This window comes from Embiotoca jacksoni, unplaced genomic scaffold, assembly GCF_022577435.1.
Source record: "Embiotoca jacksoni isolate LCO1_2020_lvr unplaced genomic scaffold, fEmbJac1.0.p SCAF_11, whole genome shotgun sequence".
Classification (NCBI taxonomy): Eukaryota; Metazoa; Chordata; class Actinopteri; family Embiotocidae; genus Embiotoca; species Embiotoca jacksoni.
The window spans coordinates 6,969,919-6,981,411 of NW_027185241.1; the positions used below are offsets into that span (position 1 = coordinate 6,969,919).

An 11,493-nucleotide genomic window follows, 5' to 3' on the forward strand; every position below is an offset into this window, starting at 1 on the left:
TGATTATATTTATCTCTGACTTTCATTTATTCTCTACATTTACTTGTCATTGCTTTCACTGCCTCAATTTATCAACTTTAAAGCTGGTGGATACATGATTAACTATTTAAAGAATGTTTTCTATTCCTGTTCAAATGTGTCTGCAGTTGAGTTTTTTTCATGTGATTTTCACATTTGTATGCATGTAGTACATGTGTTTTGGAGCGTAAGGTGTGAATATGTTTGTGAAAATCTGCATGTGTGTGTGTGCTTGCATTGTCGTGTCTTCCTTTGTGTGTTTTGCGGTCTTTGTGTGGGGATTTCTCTGCATGGCTGCCAGGTGTGATGGCTTCATTCATCGGTGCTCCTCTGATCCTTTGGATACTATATCAGGCATGACACCTCCCCTCCCCCCTCCTCTCCCCTCCCCCACACCTACAGTAAACATCCAACCCCAACACTTATTGTGACACTCTTCTTTTTGCTGCTTAAAACCACCCGCATTTGCGAGAGCTATGATATCATTAATCTTCGTCTATTTATTTTAGCACTCCCTCAAAGCCTTTCCTTTGTTTTGACAAGACGTACAAAATGGTTGCACAACCGAGGAGCATGGTAATCCACCGTCACAATAGCCAGCTGTAACATAGTAAGTGATATGTCAGTGTCACTGCACCACAGTCCATTGTGCTCAGGAAATGCTGCTGGTCTAGTGAGCTGAGATAATCAAGGTGTGACAATTGCAAACTAATTCTGCTCTATTTACACTTAATACCTGCTGAATTATTTCACCTCGATGCAGGTTGAAATCTGAGAATAACAAGACCACTTTTAAGTATACAAGGGTACTTGTGGCTTGCGGTCATATTATGAAAATTTCAATTCACTTAATGTCTTGCTTACAGTACCATTGGTGTTTTTTGTGTATTTATCATCTCTGACAAACTGAGGGAATGAGGGGCAGGTGGATCTTAGGGCTGTCCATTTAGCCGATGGCAGGTGTCTGGCGCGTAAACAGAGAAGGTGGGGAGGAGGAGGAGGAGGATGAGAAGGGGGGGATGGCCAGGAGGAGAGGGGCAACAGGTGCAAGGAGGGAGAGAGGAGGAAGGGACAAGTGGGATGGGTGGGGTAAGGGATGTATTTAAGACGCTGTCGTCCTCATCCTCCTTATCAGTCGCTATTGCCTTCTTCCTCTGCACCTGACCGACAGGCTAGCACTCATCCACCACTCAGGTAAGAAACAAGAATAAGAGGATGTGGAGCACCGATTTCAACACTGAAAACTGTCAGTCTACATTTCTCTGAGGTGGTTCCTGACTTTTATCACTAGAAGAATATTTGCATGATGTTGTCTGTAACTGGACCGTCTGTTGAGAGTCTTTGACCAAAGCAGCAACAAGGACAGGAAAAGTTTTCTCTTCAATCACTGATAAGGTATAAAACCTTAGTTGATCTTGTTATCTGGACAGCAGCAGGATAAAACTTGCCAAAAATGCACTTCCAAGCATTTCTCCGGCTGCTGATTCATGGCATTTTGGAAAAGTGTGTCCATGAGAAAAGACGGATGTGAGCTGTGATTGGCAGTTAGGAAAAGTCCTCCCAGTTCAGAGGTGATATAGGTTCAAGAAAGGCAAAGACTTACACCTGTCTCCGGTGTTTTCTGCCATCCGGTAGAGCTAAAGTAAAAGCCTGATCAGGTTGCCTCTGTGAGTCCCGGTTATATCTCCTCAACTGGTTGGGCTGATGAACTGGCCTAGAGTTTCTCTCTTATCAGCTGGCTCACATGTCCGGCTGCTGACTATGTCCTGACTCCGACAGGTCCGCACACTGGGGCAGAGCAACAACAGATAGAATATCAGTTTATCTGCAGCAAAATCTTATCAGAACCACTGGCAGGGAGGAAACATTCCTGATGAGGAAACAATTAGAACAAACTTGATTCTGGGGGTATGCAGGGTTTCCGACCCTGGAAAATACCTCACCTGTCACAGGACAGACAAAGCAGATCTGTTTTGCAACTATCTCGGTGATGGTATTGTAGCCTGTAATTGACTATTCTATGTGGGCTTGTCCATGAATCTATCTGTCTGTCTATCAGCTGGACTGGCAGTGTGTCTAAAAGAGATAAAAGAGAGTGTGTGTATTTGCATTTGTATATAAGAAAGAGCATGACAAAAAGAGACTTTAACCGGTATTGATTTGTCTAAACTTATGGATTTATCATCTATGCTTGACAGAGCACATTCTGCATGTACTGACATGGACTGCTCTACCTGTATTCTCAACCCTCTCTTCCACTTGTCCCCCTCCAGAATGTCTTTGCCCAACGCAGAGAACGCCTCCACCCTGGAGAGTGCCATGCAGCTCATGATCCAGACCTTCCACAAGTACTCTGGAAATGAGGGGGACAAATACACACTGAGCAGGGCTGAGCTCAAGGAGATGCTTACCGCAGAGCTTGGCAACTACTTGGGGGTAAGGAAGCAAATGTACATGCAAAGGGATAAAAAATGCACACATAAATTATGTGTATAAAACAGAAGCAGACAATATTTTTGTCTCATATTCTCGCACATGCAGAATGCCCAGGATAGAGAGGCAGTAGATAAGGTCATGGGAGACCTGGATTCCAACAACGACGGGGAGGTTGATTTCACTGAGTTCATCATATTGGTTGGAGCCCTTACTGTGGCCTGCAATGACTTCTTCCTGGAGTTCAACGACAAGCAGGAGAAGAAGAAGTGAACATGTCCTCAGCACAAACACGTCCACTCTGGAAACCCACATGCTCCAGGGAGGAAGCGGTTCAAGCAGGAGCGAAGACCCATCCTGTTGTGGACCTCACATGCACAAATACACACACACTCACGCACAGTTGTCCAATAGTTACTTGAGCTGTAAATGTTGGATGTGTTTGTATTTGTCTGCAAGGTCCTATCAATCCATTCAAAACTGTTTTATTGTTACAACGTGAAAATCTGGAGAGTTTAAGTCAGTTTCAACACCTGTTATCGTTGAATATGTGTATGTCTCTCTTTCTGTTTCTTTTCATGCATTTTGTTACACCTTCAAGCTGAAGGATTTCCACTTGGAAAATAATAAATGTGAAGTTTAACAATGCAACGTTGGCTGTGCTTTATTTTAGCAGAAATAAGTAAGAACAAATGTTGGTCACCAGGTGGCAGCAAGTGGCCCTCATTTGAATCCAATAGTTTTGAGAGGAGATTATTGAAGTGCTCCTAATTTGCTCTGCCACATGGATAGAAAAAATAAATATATATGCCGGAGGTGGAGGAGTGTAAATTAGAGCTAGATATCTGGTATCCATGTCAAATTTATGATATACACAGCATCAGTAGTCATACTTAAGTATGGTATAAGATACAAGTGACTGTTACAGTTGTGGTGGTGTGAAGTTTATACTGTTCTTCTGCTCTGAAAAAGTCAAAAGGTTTGTATGCGCAGGTAATAACTCGACCTACATTCCTGTTTTTACAGTAGAATAATGTGAACCTGAAGTGGCCTTGACTGGGCCCTACACCCATGATTGTTTAAAAAGCCCTGCTTCCTATCAAAAGAAAGTACTGTGTAAGTGTGTTGGTATGTGCATGTTTTCGAGTACTTGGAAAGGAAGTTAGCTTTGACGTTAGAAAGCCCGGAAATGTTTCTTTCTCTCATTTCATCATGTGGTGTAAGATTAATGGGAAATGGCTAATACAGTAATTTGCAGAGTACAGGCTATGTATGCGTGTGTGAGAGAGTAAAAACATGCCACACAGACATACATGGATTAATCTGAACCTACAACCTTTATTGGGCCAGTTAAGGTGTGCACAGGAGCAGATTTTTGAGTCAGGAAGGGGAAGGTGAAAGATGGTGGGGCGGAGAGGAGGGGAGGGGGGGATGAAAGGGGAAGTGAGTAGAAAGGAAGGATAGTGTAAAGGTCAAAGAGAGAGAAAAGAGAGTGGACAGCAGCACTTTCTCACACAGCCAACAGTTTTCACAGGTCTCTGATAGGCTTTTCACACTTGTTCAGGATCTGCTGAGGATCCTGATGGGTAATCCCATCCTCCAGAGACACACAGAGAGAGAGAGACAGCTCCCAGTCCAGAACTGAGCTGAGCTGCAGGCTTGGCCACAGGACTGTAAAAAACTGGGCGAAACTCGCAGCGAATGACAGTGTCCGGGGATTAGACAGCATTATTTTCAGAGGTTTATAGTGTCTTCCCAGTGCATTAACAACACTAAGAGTCCTTTGTCTCTGTCTACATCCTGCTTTACTCCTCCTCTCTGTTTGTCTGTTCTGCTTGTGATTTTGTATATCGTATTGCCTTATTTGTCTGTTTTACTGTTCGCTCTGTTGGCATTCTCTCCTGTTTATTGAAAATTTAATTCATGCCCCTCTGCGTGTCCACCTGAAAAGGCCATGCATCTTGCATGGTTGTCAGGGAACCTGGGTAGATTATGGAAATCAGACAAATCAGCCATGATTAAATAGAAAACAGCCTCAATGAGTTAGTGATTACTGTTATTCTAATTGGACTAACTGTCAAAAATGTGTGTCCATGGAAGACCAGATTGGGGGAGGAGGACTGGAGAGAGGTTGGCAGAAATTAATTAAAAGGGTGGCAGAGACAGGTATAGAATTATGCACTTTTAAACATTGTATCTCACAGATGTGATAATACATTGGGATATGGGGCAGACACACACGCAAGTGCGCACACACACACACACACACACACACACACACACACACACACACACACACACACACACACACACACACACACACACACGTATATGCATATGCTCTGAACATTACATCCATGAACAGAATCCACTGCAGAAAGTGGGGAGAGGAGAGGAGAAAACAAAATAAAGAAAACAAGTTAGACACTGTCTTTATCTGATTTGATAATCAGAGCAATGACAGAAAATAAACAGTTGTGAAACTACATATTAATTGACATAACTGCTTAATATTCATGATAAAACCCCCATCAATCCACCAATACATGTTACTTTTCCCAATACTGATCATTGCCCCCTTTTGGCTCTAAATACTCCATTTTGGAGAAATCATGTTCCACTGTTCATCGTCAAGGAGGTCCTGTCCACCATCTTGGCTCAGATTTCTCGTTTTCTCGGGAGCTGTAGGTTCATCTCACTGCAGCTGCGCACTCTTACACAGCAGGCTGCAGCTGTTCTCTACTTCCTGTGCACAACACTCTAAGCAAAAAAACTGTCCATGCATAATCTATTACTTTATCCCTTTGACTTTCATGGAACAACGTGACCCGACTCCTTCTTTAATATAAGTTTCCTCTATGTATTTTCCCTCACAATATGTTGCTTTTAGATGTGTTGTGTTAGTGTGCGCATCACAGGCTGTGCAGTACAGTTTATATCACATTCTTGTTATATCTATACAATCATACAACACACCATAGCCTCTCTTGTAAGCAACAGACCCTTGCATGAGCTAACACATAGAGAAGTCTTAATGATATATACTCAATGCTATACTGTGGTAAGCTGCTATGCTATGATAAAATATACTGAATCAGTTCACTGACAGTGGATTTCTGAAAAAAAAAAAAAGAAAAGAAGAAAGAATAAGAACCTCAGTATGAACCTCCCTTCCCTCTCTGATACTGACATCAGTCAAGTTTGTGAATGAGCAATGCCAGTCATCGTTGACGACAGGCATGTCGTGTGTCAATTAAGCAGTCAGTGTCTGGCGGAAAGTGTTGTTTGGCTGGCGTAAGGTTCAACAAGGAGTAAATCAGAGCATCCTCACTCCCTGACTGGCTGAAGAGGAGAGCAGGGAGAGACCTTTCCACCAGAAAGGGGAGGTCAGTCCATTTAGCATCTGGACAAAAAACTGCAGGTAAGAGTATGATGGTGTTTTCCTTTATCTTCATACAAGAAAAACAGTTGTTTGTTGCAAAAAACGTTACTATAAAGGTAATGGATGTGATTGCTGTTCAGTACCAGTTCTGATTCCAATTCCGTAGACGCAATAAAACCCAGACCCACCCCTCCCCCCCACCTCCGGCCCTTGTCCTGCTGTGCTGATTGGTCAGGGAGCTGTCTGTCAGCGTGTTCGTGGCTCGGGAATGGTCAGCCCGGTGAGCTGGTGATGGTCTTGGCTGTGTAATTCTGGAAGAGGGGCTGCATGAACATGCCCACTGTGCCGAACACGCACACAAACACAAAGATCCACAGGAACAGGCGGTCAATCACCATGGCAACATATTTCCAGTCCTCGCTCACCTGTGGATGGGGAAGGAGAAAAAAGGTGTGAGACGGGGTGAAGAGAGAGATTAAGGTGGACAGAATCACACTCCACACATCCTGTCATTCTCATTCCCTCTATGTCTAACCCTCTGCCTTTCACTATGCGCACGGTTAATGGAGGTGAAGGGTTAATGTGAACGGAGACTCGTTCTGCTACACAGCTCTGATGAGGTCTGACACAAGTCAAGGAGGCGGAGAAGGACATGGGAGACGAGAGACAGATGGAGGAAAAAGACAGAGGGTGTTCTGACACTGTAACCCCCGCGATGATAACTTGAGGAGTAGGGAGTGTAGGGGGGAGGGGAAGGGCTGACGAGCCATGCACTGTGCCAGGCGAGGGAGGATTTTAAAGTGGTCGGCATGGCGACGATGGGGATGATGGACAGAATTACAGAGGGCTGTTAATTCCCGTGTCAGTTTCTTTCATTCAAGGAGAGAACCCTGGTCTCAGATGCCTTGAGGAAAAGCAATAAAAGATACCATCTCAATCCGTTGTCTGGGCTCCTCTATTCCAGCTCCTTTCCCGTTGTACTTCTTCTCTATGCACACGTCATGCTGCTGCTATAATTACATGTCTGTGTTGAATATTCAGAGTGCAATGATTGCGTCACAAGATCTGTCTCATGAGATTCTGGTCTGTTGTAGTACCCCCCGCATTTCAAACAGCACGGCTCTACAGCTCTGTCATCACTTTAACATGATATGGCACTGATCTGTGTGGCTCGGGATACTTTTCATGGCTGCTAACAAATTCCCATAAAAGAGGATGATTTATGGCAGGATTTTATCCACATATAGTCAGGATGATTTCTTTATTTTAATACAGAGCTGAATCTGAAGCGTGGCATGGCATGCAAGCTGCTATTAGATGATACTGTTTGTGTTCAATGCAGATTATATTGACATAGCCTATATATTGGCAGAGCACTAAATTGCAGCAATTAAAGATTTATCGTCAAACAAACTTACTATTTCTTTCTTCTTTTTTTTTTTTCAATCAAAATGAAGAAATAGAGTTTTTGAAATTAGGCTTAGCCTATAGTTTTGTTAAAGGCTGTTTGTGTCAAATTATTTAAACAAAAAAATCTTATTAATCTTTGTAGAGCTGAGGAGAACAGCAGATTGGGATTTATATATGTAGGTTTGTGATTACATGTTTAATAAACTGACCTGTTGTTAATGTAAACCCTATAAATTAAAAATAAATCTGTTAAATTATAGAATTAATTTCAGTTTTCTAGATACCCAAGAGGGGGCGCTGAGCACCTTGAGAGAGTCAAAAAGGGTAAGAAAAAGATGGCGACAGAAAAACGAATAAGAAAAGGTGGCATAAGGGAAGGAGACCTGTGTGTATGCTACCTGCAGTGACAAAATAAAGTTGTTTTGATACTTAAAAGTTAAGGTTACTCAAGACCGAGGTTACCTCTTGCGGTATTGTGTTTTGTTGTTCACGGGAAGATTTCGACGTGTTTTGATGATTTAATCTCTGGTGAGTGTTTCTTGTCTCTGCTAGTTTAAACTAAATGAAGCTCGTTTTTCATGACAGTGAATGAAGAAGAAAAGAACTGGAAAAACGCGTAGCACGTAGTGTTCTGAAAAAAAGTTTGTTCCTTTTTATTGAACATTTTAATTATTTATGAAAGGGATAAAGAACTATGAGATTACTGGAAACTTTCTGCATGTTCTTTAAAAATGGCATCATCTGAAATTCAAACTGTACAATGTGCAGGTATGTGTGGACGATTTTTAAAATTGATTGAGGATTATGAACGACGACGTTTGAGCAGAGGAGCCTATTTGTCCACACTGGATTCTCCGCTTGGATTAGAGGTGAGTTTACACAGAAATGCAGGGGCCCCCCAACATGTACTAAACTACACAGTTGACTGGGAAAAAACTTATTGACTAGAACAATGGTGCCTAAGTTCGTTTCTATGAAGGGCCAAAAATACATTTAGCAGCTATGTTAATATAAATAATCTTATTTGAGCAGCTTTAAAGCAAATTTTATATTTTGAAATATCCCCCATGCTTCAGGTTGTGATATGGAGCAAAAGATATCAGTTTTCACACTGATAATGTAATACTCACACTCTGATCATCGTCCTCACTCTTCATGTGGTTGGCGATGAAACGTACTCCTTCCACAGCCTCCTCAAAGCCCGGGCAGGCTTGTGCCAGCAGGGCTTGTGTCAAAGCAGGACCTCCTGCTGCTTGCTTCCCCCTCGGCAGGTTTCCAGAGCCCCCCTCCCGGCTCTCCCTCACCCTGTTCAGACCATCCATGGATCCCCCTCCTGCACCTCCCAGGTCCCCTCCAAACTGTTTAACAGACGCCCGGTTCACGTAGCACGTACAAGGGTCACTGTCGTCCTTGCCAAACACCGCTGTGGAGGTTCCACCTCCGTTCCCACCAGCACTCCCCAGCCCAAGCCCCACCATCAAGGCCCCGGCTTCCCCGCCACGCCCGCCCTCCTTCTGCTCCTGTGCCCTCCTTCTTTGACGTAGCCGCTGGCGCTCGCAGCTGTTCCTTGGCTGGCGCATGAAGAGCAGGGCAGGAAGCTTGTTGAGGAACACCAGTTTAACCCAAGGGGGCATGGTGTGTGTGGTGGGTGATCGGTGGTGCACATTTAGCACACAGACACTCGTGACAATAGAGAAAGTGACCAGAACCATGGTGAACATCAGGTACTTCCCCACCAAAGGGACATCCAGTGAAGTGGGTGGAACGATCTTGGAGATTAGCAGCAGGAACACAGTGAGAGCCAGAAGCACTGAAATGCACAGGGTCATCTTCTCCCCGCAGTCAGACGGCAGGTAGAAGACCAGGATGGCCAGCGAAGTGATGAGCACACACGGGATGATGAGGTTGATGGTGTAAAAAAGAGGCTTCCTGCGAATAATGAAGTCATACGTGATGTCCACATAGGTCGGGTCGGCTGGATTCTCATTTCGTCTGCCTGGCAGGGCAATGATGTCCCACTCCCCACTGGGCGTGAAGTCATCCATGCTGGCCACGTCAGCTCGAAGCACTAGATCAATCTCGGTGCGGTCGTAGGTCCAGGAGCGAAAGCGCAGTGTACAGTTCTGCTGGTCAAAGGGGAAGTGCTTGACCTCGATCTTACAGGCTGATTTGTAGATGGCCGGAGGCAACCAGAAGATACTGCCATCGTAGGACACCACTGCATTAGAGTAGAACGACACCTCGTACACCCCATCAGCACTGAGAGACAGGGTGAGAGAGATATGGGTGTCAGACATATTTTCAGACATAAGCATAACTAGTCAGACTTTAGTGTGATGATTTAAATGACAAAAAGTGCAGTGAGAGGCCATGTTTCCCCTGAGTCAGGAGAACGTGACATGTCTCATCTCATTATGCAATACAGGTTTGTTTGAGCGTGAGGACACACACACACACACACACACACACACACACACACACACACACACACACACACACACACACACACACACACACACACACACACACACACACACAAACTCATGGATCTTGAGGTTATGGGAATGACACTTTGAGGTGTCTCAGGTAAGCAGGGTCACACAAACCTGCTTATATGAACGAGGAAGTGAGATTGAATTAACGTGCAGTGTAGGCAGGAAACACAACTCAGGCCAGACTGGGTCAGATTAAACAGATCAGGTTAGACACCTAAATCAAAAGTCAGCTGGCAACATTAAAGCTGAAGACTGGATTTCCATTTAGCTCCAGATTTAGGGGAAAAAAACTGCTTGATGATGGAGAATGCTGTAAGATATAACATACTCAAGAGGATAATTCATAATTTCTGACTTCACTTACACAGTTGACCCACCTTCTCAAGTGCAAGAACCATCATCTTTCCTCCAAATTCAATAACAAAATCAAATTGAGACTTCAAAATTAGAAGGTTTAGCGGTGACCTAAACTGTGCTAATCCTCCTGTTTAAGTGACTGACAGTTTGAATCGTCGGAGACTTGGAGGAAAGCTGGCCGACCTGGGGTACGTGCGATTAACGGGATCATTTTATCCAGGGTGAGGTGGGTCAGGGATCTTTTAATCTTTAGAAAAGTAAGGACCGAAGCAGCCCGGGAAAGAGGAGAAGGCCAGACAGATCACTGTACTCCAATGAGCTGATTTACATACTGTAGGCTGATACTCAGTTTCCATTACATTAAGACAAGTGGTCTGCAACATCTTAATATCCCTCAGACATGCAAATTGTAATCAGCTAAACATGCTGTTAATGTTAAATGTTTTATATTATGCATTAGAGTTTAGCTTACATGTAGACCACTGTGCTGAACATCAATTTGTGTTATTATTATTTACATACACTTCATTGTACACTCATTTCCACATGGCTGATTTCAGCCATAATGCCCAGCTCACTCAAGGATAGATTAACAACCTGGTAAAAAAAAACACCAGAGCTAAATAAATGGCTTTGATGTAGTTACCGTTAAGTAGTTGACACACAAAAACAATATGTTGTGCATTAGTAATATGCCAGCATACAGTACTAGATGGTTCCTGAGTTTCTGTGTGAACTGTACATGACTGGACACTATGCAAAGAGGTTGGCGGTAGGAAGGAGGAGAGGGGTCAGTAGGGTCCAGTAGAAAATGTTTTACCCTTGAGATGTTAATAACAATAGCAATAGCAGAATTAAAACTTACAGCTGCATATCTTACAAAGTGATGTGAATAACAATGTAGACATCACCACCTTTTTACTACCTGGATAGAGACTAAATTCAAATGTAAAGATAGAGTTGATTATCGAGCATTTCCTCACGCACACCACATAAACGTTTACATATTTAACGAGACAGAAAGACAGAAGAGCAGCTTGCATGCATTCATGTGCGAGTGCATTCGTGTGGATTAACAGTACACACCTGCTGTATCACCGCACATCTACTGTAAATGCATGCGCCCATCTACCTGAGTGTGCAGTGCAGATGACTGACTCTTTGACGTGTCTCATGAGATTTGGTGGTGTAGTAATGTAGCATGAGCAATGTGAGGAGATTACAGTGGACATATTCAGTCATGGGTTGCGGGCAGGCATGTATTACACAATTCAACTTGTTATTTAATTGATGTTCTTATTTAAAGTGGTGGAAGTAGGATCAGTTCACCAGGGAGTTGGCTTTAAAGTATTGTCAGTTTAATGAGTTGTATGTGATTTCATTATGCATCTTTTGAGT

At 43.5% G+C, this 11,493-nt stretch overlaps 2 protein-coding genes across 2 annotated transcripts in view; one reads left to right on the forward strand and one right to left on the reverse strand.

Moving 5' to 3' along the window:
• The first annotated feature begins 1,161 nt into the window (after positions 1–1,161).
• On the forward strand, positions 1,162–3,093 carry s100t (S100 calcium binding protein T). The gene is made up of 3 exons (XM_069142768.1): positions 1,162–1,212; positions 2,292–2,454; positions 2,560–3,093. The coding sequence occupies exons 2-3, from the start codon at positions 2,293–2,295 to the stop codon at positions 2,722–2,724; spliced, it is 327 nt and encodes a 108-aa protein (XP_068998869.1). The 5' UTR covers positions 1,162–1,212; position 2,292; the 3' UTR covers positions 2,725–3,093.
• A 676-nt stretch (positions 3,094–3,769) lies between these two features.
• chrnb2 (cholinergic receptor, nicotinic, beta 2) overlaps positions 3,770–11,493 on the reverse strand; it is a 20,961-nt gene continuing 13,237 nt past the window's right edge. The window contains exons 5-6 of the mRNA XM_069142765.1: positions 8,374–9,502; positions 3,770–6,258 (exon numbers count right to left, since the gene is read on the reverse strand). Of these exons, the coding sequence (XP_068998866.1) occupies positions 6,106–6,258; positions 8,374–9,502 (1,282 nt within the window). The 3' untranslated portion in view covers positions 3,770–6,105. The remainder of the gene's footprint in view (positions 6,259–8,373; positions 9,503–11,493) is intronic.

Coding starts and splice junctions, on each gene's coding strand:
- s100t (XM_069142768.1), top strand. CDS start 2,293: ATGTCTTTGCCCAACGCAGAGAACGCCTCCACCCTGGAGAGTGCCATG. Junction 2,455..2,559: donor AGCTTGGCAACTACTTGGGG/GTAAGGAAGCAA, acceptor TCGCACATGCAG/AATGCCCAGGATAGAGAGGC.